Below are 14,819 nucleotides of genomic sequence, written 5' to 3' on the forward strand. Positions count from 1 at the left end.
CGGGAGATCGGTGACGTGTTCAGAGTCAGTGAAGCGGGAGATCGGTGACGTGTTTAGAGTCAGTGAAGCGGGAGATCGGTGACGTGTTTAGAGTCAGTGAAGCGGGAGATCGGTGACGTGTTAGAGTCAGTGAAGCGGGAGATCGGTGACGTGTTCAGAGTCAGTGAAGCGGGAGATCGGTGACGTGTTTAGAGTCAGTGAAGCGGGAGATCGGTGACGCGTTCAGAGTCAGTGAAGCGGGAGATCGGTGACGCGTTTAGAGTCAGTGAAGCGGGAGATCGGTGACGCGTTCAGAGTCAGTGAAGCGGGAGATCGGTGACGCGTTTAGAGTCAGTGAAGCGGGAGATCGGTGACGTGTTTAGAGTCAGTGAAGCGGGAGATCGGTGACGTGTTTAGAGTCAGTGAAGCGGGAGATCGGTGACGCGTTCAGAGTCAGTGAAGCGGGAGATCGGTGACGTGTTTAGAGTCAGTGAAGCGGGAGATCGGTGACGTGTTTAGAGTCAGTGAAGCGGGAGATCGGTGACGTGTTCAGAGTCAGTGAAGCGGGAGATCGGTGACGTGTTCAGAGTCAGTGAAGCGGGAGATCGGTGACGTGTTCAGAGTCAGTGAAGCGGGAGATCGGTGACGTGTTTAGAGTCAGTGAAGCGGGAGATCGGTGTGTCGGGTCACAGGTGTGTCAGTCGTGTGCTCTTACACTGGAGGGTCTGATGGGGCTCCAGCAGGCTGTGGATGGTCAGATGGATGGTGTTGACCGTATCATCCACCCCTTTACCCAGTGCTCTGCTCAGCTGCTCCATGTCCTTCAACAGATGAGACATCAGGAACCCAGCAGGATCCCGAACAGCAGGCTTGATGATCTGTGTGACAGTCTACACAGAAACAAGTCCTCAGCTCTACAAACACATCTGGATCCAGCTAACTCAATGTCTGCTTGCACCATATCGAACGAGACTCAAAAAACAGTATGCATGTTATCAGAAATATTTAAAACATATATATCCTTCATTAATCTAAACAGTATACATATATAAATATCCTTCATTAATCTAAAGAGTAAAGCATGTGAGGCAGGAGTGTAATACCTGAGGGTTGTTGTGAGCTCCCAGCAGCATGGACGTGTGTGTGAGGAGTCTGAGAAGAGCGAAGGGAGCAGGAGACATGTTCTTAGTGTCCTGCATGTCAGGATGGTCACGACGATGTGCCTCTCCCAGAATGTGTCCCGCCTGAGTACGGTCCCCTCTGTGAAGAAGAAGAAACGCCTCAAAAACAGGGCTACAGGGACTAATCACTGCAATCACTGCAGATAACCTCCACATTTCATCAGCAGTAATGGAAAGATGTTTAATCAGAAAATCCTTGGTCTAAACCAGTCATACAAGCAAGAGATCCATCTGTACAGAATAAACCCTAATATTTTCATTACAGTTTGTATTTTGTATAGTTCAGTTACACTTCTATATGTTAATATTACTTAATTGCTAGTTAACATAAAACAACAACACTTCCACGGCCTTTACAGTATTCATCTTGTCTTCATATACTAATCATTTTTAACTTTCCAAGGTAATTAGTAAATGTATCATGAACAGATATGAATTAACATAGAACAAAAGTATATTAATAAATTCACATTAACCTTTGGTAAGAAATGCTAGAATAAACTGTTGAATCCTAAACCATGCTAACAAATGAACCCCTATTATATCACATTACCAGAAACATTTCAGAGAGACAGCTAATCAATTATATTTATCAAAACTAAAAGAGGAATAACAAGCGTTCGCTGCAAGAGTATCTTACTGTATGTGTGTGGACTGGAAGCCCTGGACAGGGTTGTGATTGATTCCCCCGATCTGTGCATTACAGTCTGGACATCGGCTGACCTCCATGGGTCGACCACACTGGACACATGCAGGAGAAACAGTTACAACACTCACATCGCTCTTATAAACCTGTCTTTAGAGACACACACTGGACACATGCAGGAGAAACAGTGTGTGTTCTGTCACTGTGTCAGAGCATCAGTTACAACACTCACATCACTTATAAACCTGTCTTTAGAAACACACATTACCACTGTGCAGCTTCAGACTAAAACATGACTCTGAGACCAGTCTGAGACCAGCTTAAAGCCTCGTCTGTATTACCAGGCAAATATACTGTTAATGCAGTGATGACAAGCCAAATCATAGGAATGAAGTCACATGACCCTACCTCTCCAACAGTGCACGGATGACCATTAGCGCAGACTGTCAAGATCAGAAGAACAACAGAGATTAGGAAACGATAAAACAGTGATATCTGATCCTCCCAAAGCAGAATGACTTGTCACCTGTCGAAACTCCACCACCCTTACACCATGAAGCAGTTCTACTGCCTCAGAAACATTTCTGGAGATTTAATTTGCCCCCAAGTAGAAATGTTGTGTTGTGTCTGTGTACTCCAAACACTCAAAATGTGTAAATCAAAAAGATTTCAATATGGTTTTCCCTTTTACTTTATCAATACATGTTCCTAGTCTCGTGAACGATTCTTCAGTAAAATCCTGCCATACATTTCCTCCTCTTTTTCTGAACACCTATTTCACTCCAAACAATGTGACATTACAGCTGTGTTTGCAAACGCAGCAGACCTATATCAGAAAATTAGATTTGTCTGTAAGATGCAGGCAAACAATGTGAACTATATTCTCCTGTGTATGTGTGTATTTTGTGCTGTTCCAGACTCACAATACCACTGGAGCTGTCCCATGGCCTGCTGGGCAACAGCCAACATGTCATCAGGCATAGTGGGGATGAATGAAGCCTGTGAGGAGAAGATGACATGAGATATCCCAGCTCAGACACACTCGGTCATGTTATTAGTGTTAGCGTTGGTACCGTCATGTTGTTTGGGGACAGAGCCAGCTGCTGCAGTGGATGCAGTAAAGGCAGATTTCCACACAGCAGGACTGCAGCCATATGAACTGTGACCTCCAGCAGCACAAACTCTCTGGCTGGTGTCTGTGCTTGTACACGCAGAGCACGCAGTTCATTATTCACCAGCGCCTCAGCAAACGCTCTCATTTCATTAGTGACCAAGACGTCTGAGCTTCTGATGAAACCTCCAAGGCCAGCACACTGCTACAGAGAATAAACACAACATGAACATCAGGCATAGGATATACATTTATCAGAAACACATCTAATCTGTACTGGGGCCAAAAGTTGTTTTCATATGGCATCAAGCTCTTTTATCTCAAAATATGGAAGAAAATGTTATTCCCCACATGACAATCCTTTATATAACAACATCATGACTTTTTATTATCCTCATGTACTTTTGAACGTCTCTAAACACTGAAGCAGGAACATGAAACGCCTTGTGCTGGTGTTTTTACCTCAGGTTTAGGGTGCATGTTTGGGTCTCCACTTCTGTACAGGCAGGTGACCTCTCTGAACAGAGCCATTATCAGATAAACAGCTTTCTTCATGGGTGTGCATGTGCAATCCTTCAAACAAACATAAGTCAACTGATCAGCACTGAAGTTAAAGTGAAGCAGAGAAAGGCCAACAATTTGACTGCATACAATAATACCAACATCAACAAAAGTAATCACCACACTGCAAAGGTGGAACAGAAACAGAAACTGACACAATATTTACAGTATCTGTCAAAAGCTTGGAAACATTATGATTTATGGTTACAATAATAATTAACTATATATACTGTGACACGTGTCCCGAGCGCTTATCAGATACACCTGCGCCTACTCATCAAGGGCTGAGCGGTCACACCTGCGTACCTGCATATAAACCCCGTAAGCGGGCACAGAGGTGAGAGATGTCTCCACGAGAATTGGCTAACATTGTCTTTTCCTTATGCCCTAGACAGCAGTGTGTGACCGCCAGTCCCAACACCACCGGAGAGCACGGACCCACACTGCACTAGAGCACTTCCAAGACAGGACGCCGAGCACCGAACACCCAAACCACCTCACAGCACCGTCAGCTCTCACACGGATCCATTTAATAAATCCACCCTTCGGGGAATTTACCCTCCTTCCCACACTGGTGGAGAATGACGGGCACTTCAGTGAAGTGGACACCGACGACCCTACCCCTCACCGTGTGCAACAAGTCAATTGGTTTGGATTTCTTTGTTTGTTTTTTTTCCCTCATGGTCTCTACCTGACAAACCTTCTCTGGTTCCACAGGTGGCGCTCCTCCCCCGACGATGGAAGAGCTGATAAAACATCTCACCGAGGTGAGCATCCGCCAGCAAAAAAATCATAGAACACATGGATGCCCAGCAGGGGGAAACCGAGGGAGAGTTGGCTGCGCTCTGCCTGACCGCAGCCCCGCGAACTCCGCTACCTGACACCCGTGTCCAAGCAACCCAGCTGCTGCCCAGGATGACCACCCATGATGACGTAACGATGTACCTTCAGATGTTTGAGACTGTTGCTATGAGGGAGGCGTGGCCCAAAGAAGATTGGGCCCGCATCATTGCACCCCTGCTCACGGGAGAGGCTCAGCGTGCATACTTCGCGCTCCCCCGGAGCTAACCACCTCCTGCGAGGACCTACGTCAATGATCAGCGCGCCCAACTGTTCCACGAGTGGACCTTCAACCCATGGCAGCCAGCTCGGGCCCAAGCCGCTTGCCTCTCCCATCTGGCTCAACACTGGTTGCTGGCTGGGGGTCCCATCATACACCAGGTAGCGAAGCACGTCGTGGTCGACCACATCTTGCGTGCCCTTCCCCGCCCACTATGTCAGGCCGCCGGGATGCGGAACCCTGCCAACGTAGACGAAGTTGTTGAGGCCATAGAGCTGGGGGAGGCCACCCAACACCGGGAGATAGGGGACAGAGCCATTTCCCCGAATGGGTGGTCCAGGAGCGGCGCACGCCGGAGGGCACCCAGCGTTCGGTAGGCAGGCCCGGCCCACAGGATGAGCCCATGCCCACGGAAGCTCCCCGCTCCCCAGGACGACCTTGGCTGGCTGGCGGGCTGCGCCGTGCACAACGAAAACGCACCACGGGCTGAAGTGAAGTTGAACAGACGGCCATTCCTCGCTCTTCTGGACTCCGGTAGCGCAGTCAGCCTTGTCACGACCTCCATACTACCTCCACGGACCGACGCCAAGACCAAGCTCCCCATAACCTGAGTGCACGGCGACACCAGGGAGGTGCCTGCTCACTGTACCGGTCAACGCTTGGCCGAAAGATGTTGGGCTTTTCGAGACCTCCCCGTACCGGTCCTCTTGGGAAGAGACTGGCCAGGGTTCGACCACCTCCTTGCCGCGGTCACCCAGCCCGCCAGCCCGGCCGGGAACCGCCCATCCAGGAAGCCCCACAGGAAGGCCCCACAACGTCCCGTGCTGCTTGCCTCCGACAGTCCCAGGGACGGTGATTTACCCCGCCCTTATCCTGACCTCTACAATGATCGGTTTCAGTAGGTGACCAGGCAGGGAATTTCTCTAGGGACCACGGTGTACCACCCCCAGACCGATGGTCTCGTCGAGCGTTTTAATCAAACCTTGAAGCAGGTGCTGTGCTGAGTGGCAGCCGAAGACAAAAGGGACTGGGACCAGATGCTCGCCTTTGTGCTGTTCGGCATTCGGGAAATCCATCAGGCCTCCACGGGCTTCACCCCCTTCGAACTGCTCTTCGGCCGAGAGCCCCGTGGACTGCTTGACGTGGCCCGAGAGGCCTGGGAACAACAACCAGCGGTACACCGAACCACCACTGAGCATGTGTGTGAGATGAGGGAACGGATTGATAGAGTGATGCTCATTGTCCGGGAACATATGGTGAGAGCACAACAGAAGCAGCAATGGCATTAAAACCGGGCGACCCAACCACGGGAGTTCTAGCGGGGAGATCACGTCCTGGTCCTTGTGCCCACAGCTGCCTGCAAGTTCCTAGCTACCTGGCAAGGCCCTTATACAGTCACGGGAAAAAACAGCCCCGTTACATACCGTGTGCGGCAGCACGGTAGAAGAAGGGAGGAGGAGATACAGGAGATGCTGAGGTTAGGGGTGATCGAACCAGCCCGTGGTCCAGCCCCATCGTAATGGTCCCGAAGCCTGATGGCACCCTCCACTTCTATAACGACTTCCGTCACCTGAAAGAGGACTCCGAGTTTGATTGCTATGCGATGCCCCGCGTCGATGAGCTGCTGGACCAGTTGGGAAGGGCCCGGTTCATATCCACTCTCGACCTCACCAAGGGCTACTGGCACGTCCCACTGACGGAACCAGCGAAACGAAAAGACGGCCTTCTCCACCCCAAGCAGCCACTGGCAGTACCGGGTCCTTCCCTTCGGCCTCCACGGGGCCCCAGCCACCTTCCAACGGCTCATGGACGTCCTCCTTCGGCCGCACCAGGCCTATGCAGGGGCCTACCTTAACGACGTCGTGGTCCGCTCGGAGACCTGGGAGGACCATCTGGAACGGCTGTGGAGGGTGCTCACGGAGCTGCGCCGAGCTGGCCTGACCGACAACCCCCGGAAGTGTCATCTGGCCCTAGCTGAAGCAAAGTATTTGGGATATCAGGTGGGTCGCGGCCTGATCTGACCTCAGGAGAAGGTGGCAGCTATCCTCTCTGCGCCACGGCCCACCTCTAAGACACAGGTACGGGCCTTTTTGGGGTTGGCGGGATATTATCGCTGCTTCATCCGTAACTTCTCCTCTTTAGCTTCTCCCCTGACAGACCTGGCCAGGAAGGGGCAGCCGGAGAAAGTCGTGTGGAACCCCGGAACAGAAGCTGCATTTCTAAAGATCAAGGCTGCCCTGATGACGGAACCGGTCCTCTGTGACCCCGACTTCAACCGCCCCTTCCAGCTGCAAACCGACCCGTCCGACACCGGGTTGGGAGCCGTCTTGACGCAGGGCCATGACGGTGAGGAACACCCGGTGATGTTCATCAGCCTGAAAGCTGACCCCCGCAGAACAGCGGTACGCCACCGTAGAGAGTTGGCCGTCAAGTGAGCAGTCCTGGAGCTCCGTTATTACCTCCTCGGTCGCCACTTCACCCTCCTCACGGACCGCGCTCCCCTGCAGTGGATGGCCCGGGCAAAGGAGACCAACGCCAGAGTGACGCGGTGGTTCCTGGCGCTCCAGGACTTTAACTTCACCCTACAACATCGGGCGGGGGCGGCCAACGCCAATGCTGACAGACTCCCCACCCTCCCGCGATCTTCCCACTGCTCCAGAGGAATAGGAAGACCAGTGGGGGGGGGGCGAGAGTGTGACACGTGTCCCGAGCGCTCATCAGCATCGCCCTGGCAATGGCACAGACACACCTGCGCCTACTCATCAAGGGCTGAGCAGTCACACCTGCGTGTCATCAGCCGCTGTCCATATTAACCCCGTAAGCGGGCACAGAGGTGAGAGATGTCTCCACGAGAATTGGCTAACATTGTCTTTTCCTTATGCCCTAGACAGCAGTGTGTGACCGCCAGTCCCAACACCACCGGAGAGCACGGACCCACACTGCACTAGAGCACTTCCAAGACAGGACGCCGAGCACCGAACACCCGAACCACCTCACAGCACCATCAGCTCTCACACGGATCCATTTAATAAATCCACCCTTCGGGGAATTTACCCACCTTCTCGTGCCATGTCCTACTTCACCCCACCACAATACTTACTATAGGGTAAGGGAAGGATTAGGGTTTGAGAGAAACATTTATGATTGTTATTCTTATTATCAAGGATGAAAACTGTTTTTTTTTTTTGTTGAAATTGTGATACATTTTTTCAGGATTAGTTGATGAATAGAAAGTTCAAAAAAATAGCATTTACTAAATAGAAATCTTTTGTAATATTATAAATGTCTTCACACTTTTGATAAATTGAATGTATCCTTGCTGAATAAAAGTATACATTTCTTTGTTTTTCAAAACTACCACAAATGTTTGAATGGTATCATTGTTTCCACAAAAAACGTTCTCAACATTGACAATAATAATGATAATCATACATTTCTTGAGCAGTAAGTCATCATATTATTCTGATTTGTGAAGGATTATGTGACACTGAAGACTGGATGTGACTAGTAAGACAATTCTCAAATAACCATTATGATGAGTTTTGTTCCACCCGCTTAAATGCTAAAAGTACTTGCGCTGTAAAACCTATTAAGACTGTGTCTGTTCCCCGAATAGTGAGGTCAAAATATAAATATAATGTAGGATCTAGAAAAAATCTTATCGTAATTAAACCAGAAAAATGTAAAGTAAGTGAAATGTCTGTGTGTGTGAGTGTGTGTGTGTGCATGTGTCTGTGTGTGTCTGTGTGTGTGTGGGTGTGTTGAGTATGTGTGTGTGTGTGTGTGTGTGCGTGCGTTGAGTGTCTGTGTGTGTGTGTGTGTGTGTGTGTGTGTGTGCGTGAGTGTAAAGGAGTAAATAAATACCTCAATGGCTTTCTGTATTCCATTCATGTTGCAATCTAGCATGGCTTTGGCTACAGCATCTCTAATAGTTTTGTAGGCCGTTCCACATGCTAGATACTGGTCAATCTGGCTGCCATCTTGATTCTGAGAGAAATAAATGTAGCAGTTAAAGCACAAATCCTCATATCAGCATTATGAAGTTAATTCAACTAAAACCCACCGACTCCAGGATCTCCTGAGGAAACAGCCACCTGAACCCTTCCTGTGGCAGAAGTTTCTGGACATGTTCAACCCCATGAAGACTGCAGATCTTTCTGATGAGGTAAACCCTGTACCAGTCGTTCCTGCTCCGGCAGCACAGATCAACCACACTTCTCAAAAACACTGTGCCAGCAGCCGAAGCATCATCCCCTACACCTAAACCAGGAAATCAATATCAGTATCAACAGAAAAAGTGTTTCACAAATCTTAAACGTCGTTCATTTTCTTTATACACAATATTACTTTTTCTCTTTGTCTTTTGGGTGAATTGTGACTTGTATCTGTCAGGCAGTAAAGACTTGCCTTCGCCAGCAGCAGTGAGTCTGTGTACGAGCAGGTGAGCAGCTATATCCAGGTCCAGTCGAACCCTGGCCAGCTGCTGCAGGTGCTCTATAGATGCAGTGTGTGCAGACACAGAAGCAGAGCCAAGGAAATCCAGCAGAAAGAGAGTTTCCTCCTGCAAACAGAGCTGCTCCTCCGCCACCGAGTGCCACTGTGTCCGGTCATACATCGAGTCCTGCACACAGGAGCAACTATCTCTAACACACTTCAAACATCTTTAATACTTATTCTTAAGAAAGTAATCTAAACGCTTTCTAAGTCAACTTAAAACTGCATGCACTAACAAAATAATTTCTTAATCAGTTAAAATCAACCTTAAAACATACATTTCCTTTAGAACTCAGTTTCTCTTTACATTTTACATCTTTAAGCATACACTTCACAAATATTTGTTCAGGGTTATGATTAAATACACTTACACTAACAGTCAAAGGTTTGGATACACTGGACTGAATTTAATGTTCACATAGACTAAAAACATTTTGATCTAAAAACACATTTGCTTGAAATTGAAACGAAATGAGTGAGTTTGAGTGAATAGTGAAGGAAGAGCAAACATGTGAACTCTTCCAGGAGCTGAGAGAAGCCTAGAATATGCAGAGAGAGACTCCAGAAAACGCCTGAGCTGTAAGTTGTGTCAGGCGTAAGAGTTCGTGATATACACACCTCCAAACAGTTCATGTACAAGCAATAAAGCTCAGTTTTATCAGTCTCCTCCATGATGTTGCTTTGCTCAACTTCTGTCAGATGCTGCTGGAGATAGTGCTTCACATCATCAAAGCTGACAAAGACAAAGACGGAGATGATTATATCCATAAATGTGTAGGAAAGGGACTGTAACGGTCTGTAGCACGCACCGCGAGATCAAATAGTAGCTCAGAACAGATTGTTATTTAATCTTCATAATAGTAGGAAGGAATTACAAACCAAAAAACACATATGAAAACGACAAGGGACTGAACATAACAGGGAGTTTAATTACAGGATGAACATAATGACTGACAGGTGATAATTATACGTAACCATAGAAACAAACGAGGAGATAATCAGTAACCAGAACTAAACGAAGCAGAGAAACAGGAACAAAGGGAAACAAAACAGAAAGTCCTTAACCGTGACGGTACCATTACGCAAGAAAAACATATTTCCATTGATTTATTATCTATATATTAAATAATTTTATGAATTGAAAATATACAGAATAATTTATTGCATTAATATATAAATATATTGAATAATACATAAGGAACTGCGGCTTTTCATATATTGAAAAATACCATATTTACTGTTACACTAAAGTGATACTGTCACTCAGTTGAGTTACTCAAAGTATTAGAGTTGGTTTACGAGGAACACTGTGTTGGTATTATATACGAGTCTAACTGATCAAACCAATTAGCTGAGTTTAACACCTACATGTCTACCATCTTTAATGAGTGTATTAGCAGACGGTCTGCTTAATGTCTGCTAACTCTTTATTGTGATGCTCTCCAGCAGACTATAAGAAACTCTTAAACTGCATCTCAACTTATTCTCCTAACCCTAACAGTCTACTAATACTCAACTAATACTCTAATGATTAGCTGACCTACAGGTGCAACGTTACTTATCAAGAATATCTAACGGGGACCATCAAAATAAAGTGTAAAGTTTTAATCATGTTTTACTCTAAGTTACAAGTTGTTAAGACAAAGACATACACAAAAGTGTTGAGACGACGACAGACCGTTTCGCTGTAAGTCACCGTTATGGGGATCAGTGTTTGCTTTGGTCGGACTGCTGTGTGTCTGTGAGGCACTTTTGCTATGGTAAAGAAAGCTAAGGACATTTCTGAGCAAGGCTCCTAACCCCCAATCGCTCAGGGTGTGTGTGTGTGTGTGTGTGTGTGTTCACTACTCAGTGCTCCTCATGTGTGTGCACTAACCAGGACTCACTTGGATGGGTTAAATGGGGTTACCATACTTGGCCTTCACATGTCACTTTTACTTTCATATTGTCACATATTTCTCAATATATGGAAAGTGGCTATTCCTTTATTTTTTCAATATATTGTAATATATTAACACCATATATTATTCCGTATAGTTTTCAATATATTAAACACTTGAATATCTTGATCATAAATATATATTATTCTGTATAGTTTTCAATATATTAAAGACTTGAATATCTTGATCATGAATATATTTTCTCTGCATGTAGTACGCTGTCAGAGTCAGAGTCCGTGCCCTCACCTGTACTTCAGCAGGAGTTTCAGCACCACTGAACGCACCACAGGGTTTTTATCCACAGAGTCGTCGAAGGGAGAAAGAGCCTTAGTCAGGAACCTCCGGTCTTGCCCTGAGAGCATAGGGAACAGCGTTCTGATCATGTATTCATCCCACGCAGGATCTAGTCCTCCACACAGACACATTACTAACAGACGTACTTCTGATCTGCGGGAGCGAGCCGGCCTCCACCATCAGAAGGGACAGCAGGTGGAGAATGATGTTTCTGCTGGGAGGAGTGTTGTCCTTGAAGCACACAGTGGACACCAGATCAATGAAGAAAGCATTACACCGCATTCTGAACGAAGCGTTTTGATTGATGAGACCCCTAATGACCAAATAAAACACAATCTTTAGACTGATGGAGAGAGAGAGACAGAACAGAAAGATAAAAGCAGAACTCTATATTAGATTACCGTATTTCCTCAGAGGGCTTGAGCTCAAAGTTATCAGGCACTTCCTGTACACACAGAGGGCAATGCATCTGCCCGGGCACCAGCCACTGTTTGATGCATGTTAGACAGTAGATGTGGTCACAGGGCAGACTCAAGGGGTCCCGAGGGTCTCCCATGCACACTGGACAGAGCTGAACGCCAAACCTGGGAAAACAAACAGTCGCTGTGTTTACATGGACCCTAATCATCTCTTAGTAATCAAACTTATAGCCCAGCCCGAATAAAAGTCGCATGTAACCATGTCAATCTGAATGTACTGGCCAAATCTGACTGAAATTTCATCCGGATTGTTAAGGGTTGGTCTAACTTTTCTCTAAATCTCTTCAGTGTGCACGTGTCAAAAGATCAAATCCCATTTCAAGCTTGTGACATACACTACCAGCAGTGTTTGGAATAACGCCGTTTAAAAGAACGGCGTTAGGTAACGACGTTATTTTTTCAGTAACGCAGTAATCTAACTAATTACTTTTCCCGTCGTTACAACCCCGTTACCACTACTGAAAGTTAAATGCAGTGCGTTACTCTGCATTGATTTAATAAACTATGCAATCCGCACGCACCCCTGGCTCACACAGCGAGTGAGGAGGGGGGTTAATGACGAGGTAAGCGGTTGTGATTGGCTAAGGCAGAGTCATGTGTTTCATGGTAGCCAATCAGAGCCAGTGTTTTTACACACATGCCAGCACACGCGCCAGCGGCACCAAACACACACAGACACACACACACACACACACACACACACGCAACAGCTACACAGAGATTCGCAGCAGAGATGGCGAGTGAGGAGCAATCCGATGAAAAGTTGGCATTTTCAAGGTGGAGATATAAGCACTACTTCAAATTCATTGTGGTCAAAGGCAAGAACGTGCATGTAATGTGTGACAAAAACACCTTTTCTTACAAAGATAATACTTGAAGTGCAGGATAAAACTCTTGCTGTCTGTTGATGTGCAATAAATATTGAAACTTATGTACCTGTCTGTTCTACTCATTTCAACTGACTTGTGAAAACTGCTAAAAAAAATTCAAAAAAAAAAATCTTTGACGTATATCAACTTTTTATTTATTTTATTTTTTTTTTTTTTTTTTTTACAGTAACGCAAATAGTTACTTTCCCTGGTAACGAGTTACTGTTATTATAGAGTAATTCAGTTACTAACTCATTCAGTTACTTTTTGGAACAAGTAGTGAGTAACTATAACTAATTACTTTTTTAAAGTAACGTTCCCAACAGTGATTACCAGTCAGAAGTGTTTGAACGGTAAGATTGTTTAATGTTTTAAAGGAAATCTCTTCTGCTCACCAAGGCTTCATTTATTTGATCCAAAATACAGCAGAAACAGTAATAGTGTGAGATATCATTACAATGTAAAATAACTGTTTCCTGTGTGGATCATCATTCCTCCAGTCTTCAGTGTCACATGATCTTCAGAAATCAGAATAATATGATGATTTACTGCTCAAGAAACATTTCTGATTATCATCAATGTTGAACACAGTATTTTGTTCAGGATTATTTGATGAATATAAAGTTCAAAAGAACAGCATTTATCTGAAATATAAAGCTTTTACAACATTATAAATGTATTTACTGTCACTTTTTATCAACTGAAAAAAAAAATCAATCTGACCCCAAACTTGAACAGCAGTGATAATATTACAGAAGCTTTCTATTTCAGATAAATGCTGTTCTTTTGAACTTTATATTCATCAAATAATCCTGATATTGTACACAACTGTTTTCAACATTGATAATAATAATAAATGTTTCTTGAAGCTTTGGTGAGCAGAAGAGACATCTTTTAAAACATTAAAAAATCTTGCTCTAAAAAGTTCAAAAGTTCTCAAAGTTTTGACCGGTAGTGTATATGTTTGTCAGTTTATTTGAAATATCGAACTATCAACCTGATCCCTTTTTTTAGCATCAATGGAAATGATTTCATTCTGATTGAATCAAAGGGTGTCCATGTAGAAGTAGCTAGAGACAAATAACCACGCTCCTATAATAGTAGCCTCTTACTAAATCCTTTGAAAAAACAAATTAACTAATACCAAATCAAACCTAAAAATGCTCTGAGAGGCTTCATCTTTGCAGGCTTTGAGTACGGTGATCACTGCCTCAAATGGCTGCTTCTTCTTGAGGTCTGAGTTCTTCTCTAGGACCTTTAGCAAACAGATGAGGTTTGGTAAGCTGCAATGAATCTGCTGAAGGAACTATGTGGAGGAAGGACTATAAGTCGACTCACTTGTGCTAGGCGTCGAGTATGTTCCAGAACCAGGGGTCTGAGCTTCAGTTGCAGGTCTCCAACACCCAGGAGCATGTGCTCCACAAACAAGGCCAGAGAGTAAATACGCCTCCAGCCGTGTCTGAAAGTGAATAATACAATGATCCAAATGATCATACACTGATAATATTGATGAATTACAAGTATATAGCATATAGAATATAGATGCAAGCAGCAATTAACGGTGTTCAAGCATTTAAGACCTTCATGCCCACTATGCTGTCGGGGTCTGGGCCATGACATGTAATGCTGGATAATGATAAAGATTAGACTATAAAAAGTTCTCATCCTGCGGGTCCCTCTTCTGGACAACAGTAATATTAAATGCTTTATTTTCAGTTGAAATGATTGATCGTTTAGAATTTACTATGAGACCAGAAAATTAGAAACCTGGCATGTTTCTTCAAAATGAGTTGTTCTCCATATCTACACAGTTTTGTGAAGTTTCTACTTTGTGCATGCAATATATAGAGCTGTTACTCACAATGGGCCATACCAGATATATATATATATATATATATATATATATAAAAGATCCGCTAAATGGCTTAATCAACTGAGATTCTTTTGATAACTTTTTGCCATGAGGGTCTCTAGATGATGCATGTGACGTTTCGAGCAAATCAGACAAACAAGCCATGATGAGTTTGAAGAAGTAGATTTTTCTATCTCAAGTATTGATTTGATTGCCAGCTATAAACTGTATAAAACTAGTGGCCAAGTTCTTTCTAAATTCTTACAGACCTCTGAGGCCTTGAGTCGAACATGCCCATCGAGTTCCAATCGGCCTCCGATGACCTGTTTTATTGAGATACGCCAATGTCCTCA

At 45.1% G+C, this 14,819-nt stretch overlaps 1 protein-coding gene and 1 long non-coding RNA gene across 5 annotated transcripts in view; both read right to left on the reverse strand.

Moving 5' to 3' along the window:
• LOC113113000 (E3 ubiquitin-protein ligase rnf213-alpha-like) overlaps nt 1–14,819 on the reverse strand; it is an 89,444-nt gene that overhangs the window by 25,971 nt on the left and 48,654 nt on the right. For all 4 annotated transcript variants that reach the window (XM_026279083.1, XM_026279082.1, XM_026279081.1 and 1 more), the window contains 16 exons: nt 13,953–14,073; nt 13,769–13,869; nt 11,668–11,850; nt 11,413–11,579; nt 11,219–11,324; nt 9,651–9,765; nt 8,946–9,159; nt 8,602–8,798; nt 8,403–8,525; nt 3,380–3,490; nt 2,880–3,122; nt 2,730–2,805; nt 2,215–2,249; nt 1,801–1,901; nt 1,083–1,239; nt 695–869 (listed from right to left, as the gene is read on the reverse strand). In XM_026279083.1, the coding sequence (XP_026134868.1) occupies nt 695–869; nt 1,083–1,239; nt 1,801–1,901; nt 2,215–2,249; nt 2,730–2,805; nt 2,880–3,122; nt 3,380–3,490; nt 8,403–8,525; nt 8,602–8,798; nt 8,946–9,159; nt 9,651–9,765; nt 11,219–11,324; nt 11,413–11,579; nt 11,668–11,850; nt 13,769–13,869; nt 13,953–14,073 (2,225 nt within the window). The remainder of the gene's footprint in view (nt 1–694; nt 870–1,082; nt 1,240–1,800; nt 1,902–2,214; nt 2,250–2,729; nt 2,806–2,879; nt 3,123–3,379; nt 3,491–8,402; nt 8,526–8,601; nt 8,799–8,945; nt 9,160–9,650; nt 9,766–11,218; nt 11,325–11,412; nt 11,580–11,667; nt 11,851–13,768; nt 13,870–13,952; nt 14,074–14,819) is intronic.
• On the reverse strand, nt 4,178–7,733 carry LOC113113001 (uncharacterized). Its single transcript, XR_003293531.1, has 2 exons — nt 6,561–7,733; nt 4,178–4,563 (listed from the first exon to the last, which is right to left on the reverse strand). It is a non-coding gene; the product is annotated as an uncharacterized LOC113113001 (long non-coding RNA).

This window comes from Carassius auratus, chromosome 13, assembly GCF_003368295.1.
Source record: "Carassius auratus strain Wakin chromosome 13, ASM336829v1, whole genome shotgun sequence".
In the NCBI taxonomy this organism is placed as follows: Eukaryota; Metazoa; Chordata; class Actinopteri; order Cypriniformes; family Cyprinidae; genus Carassius; species Carassius auratus.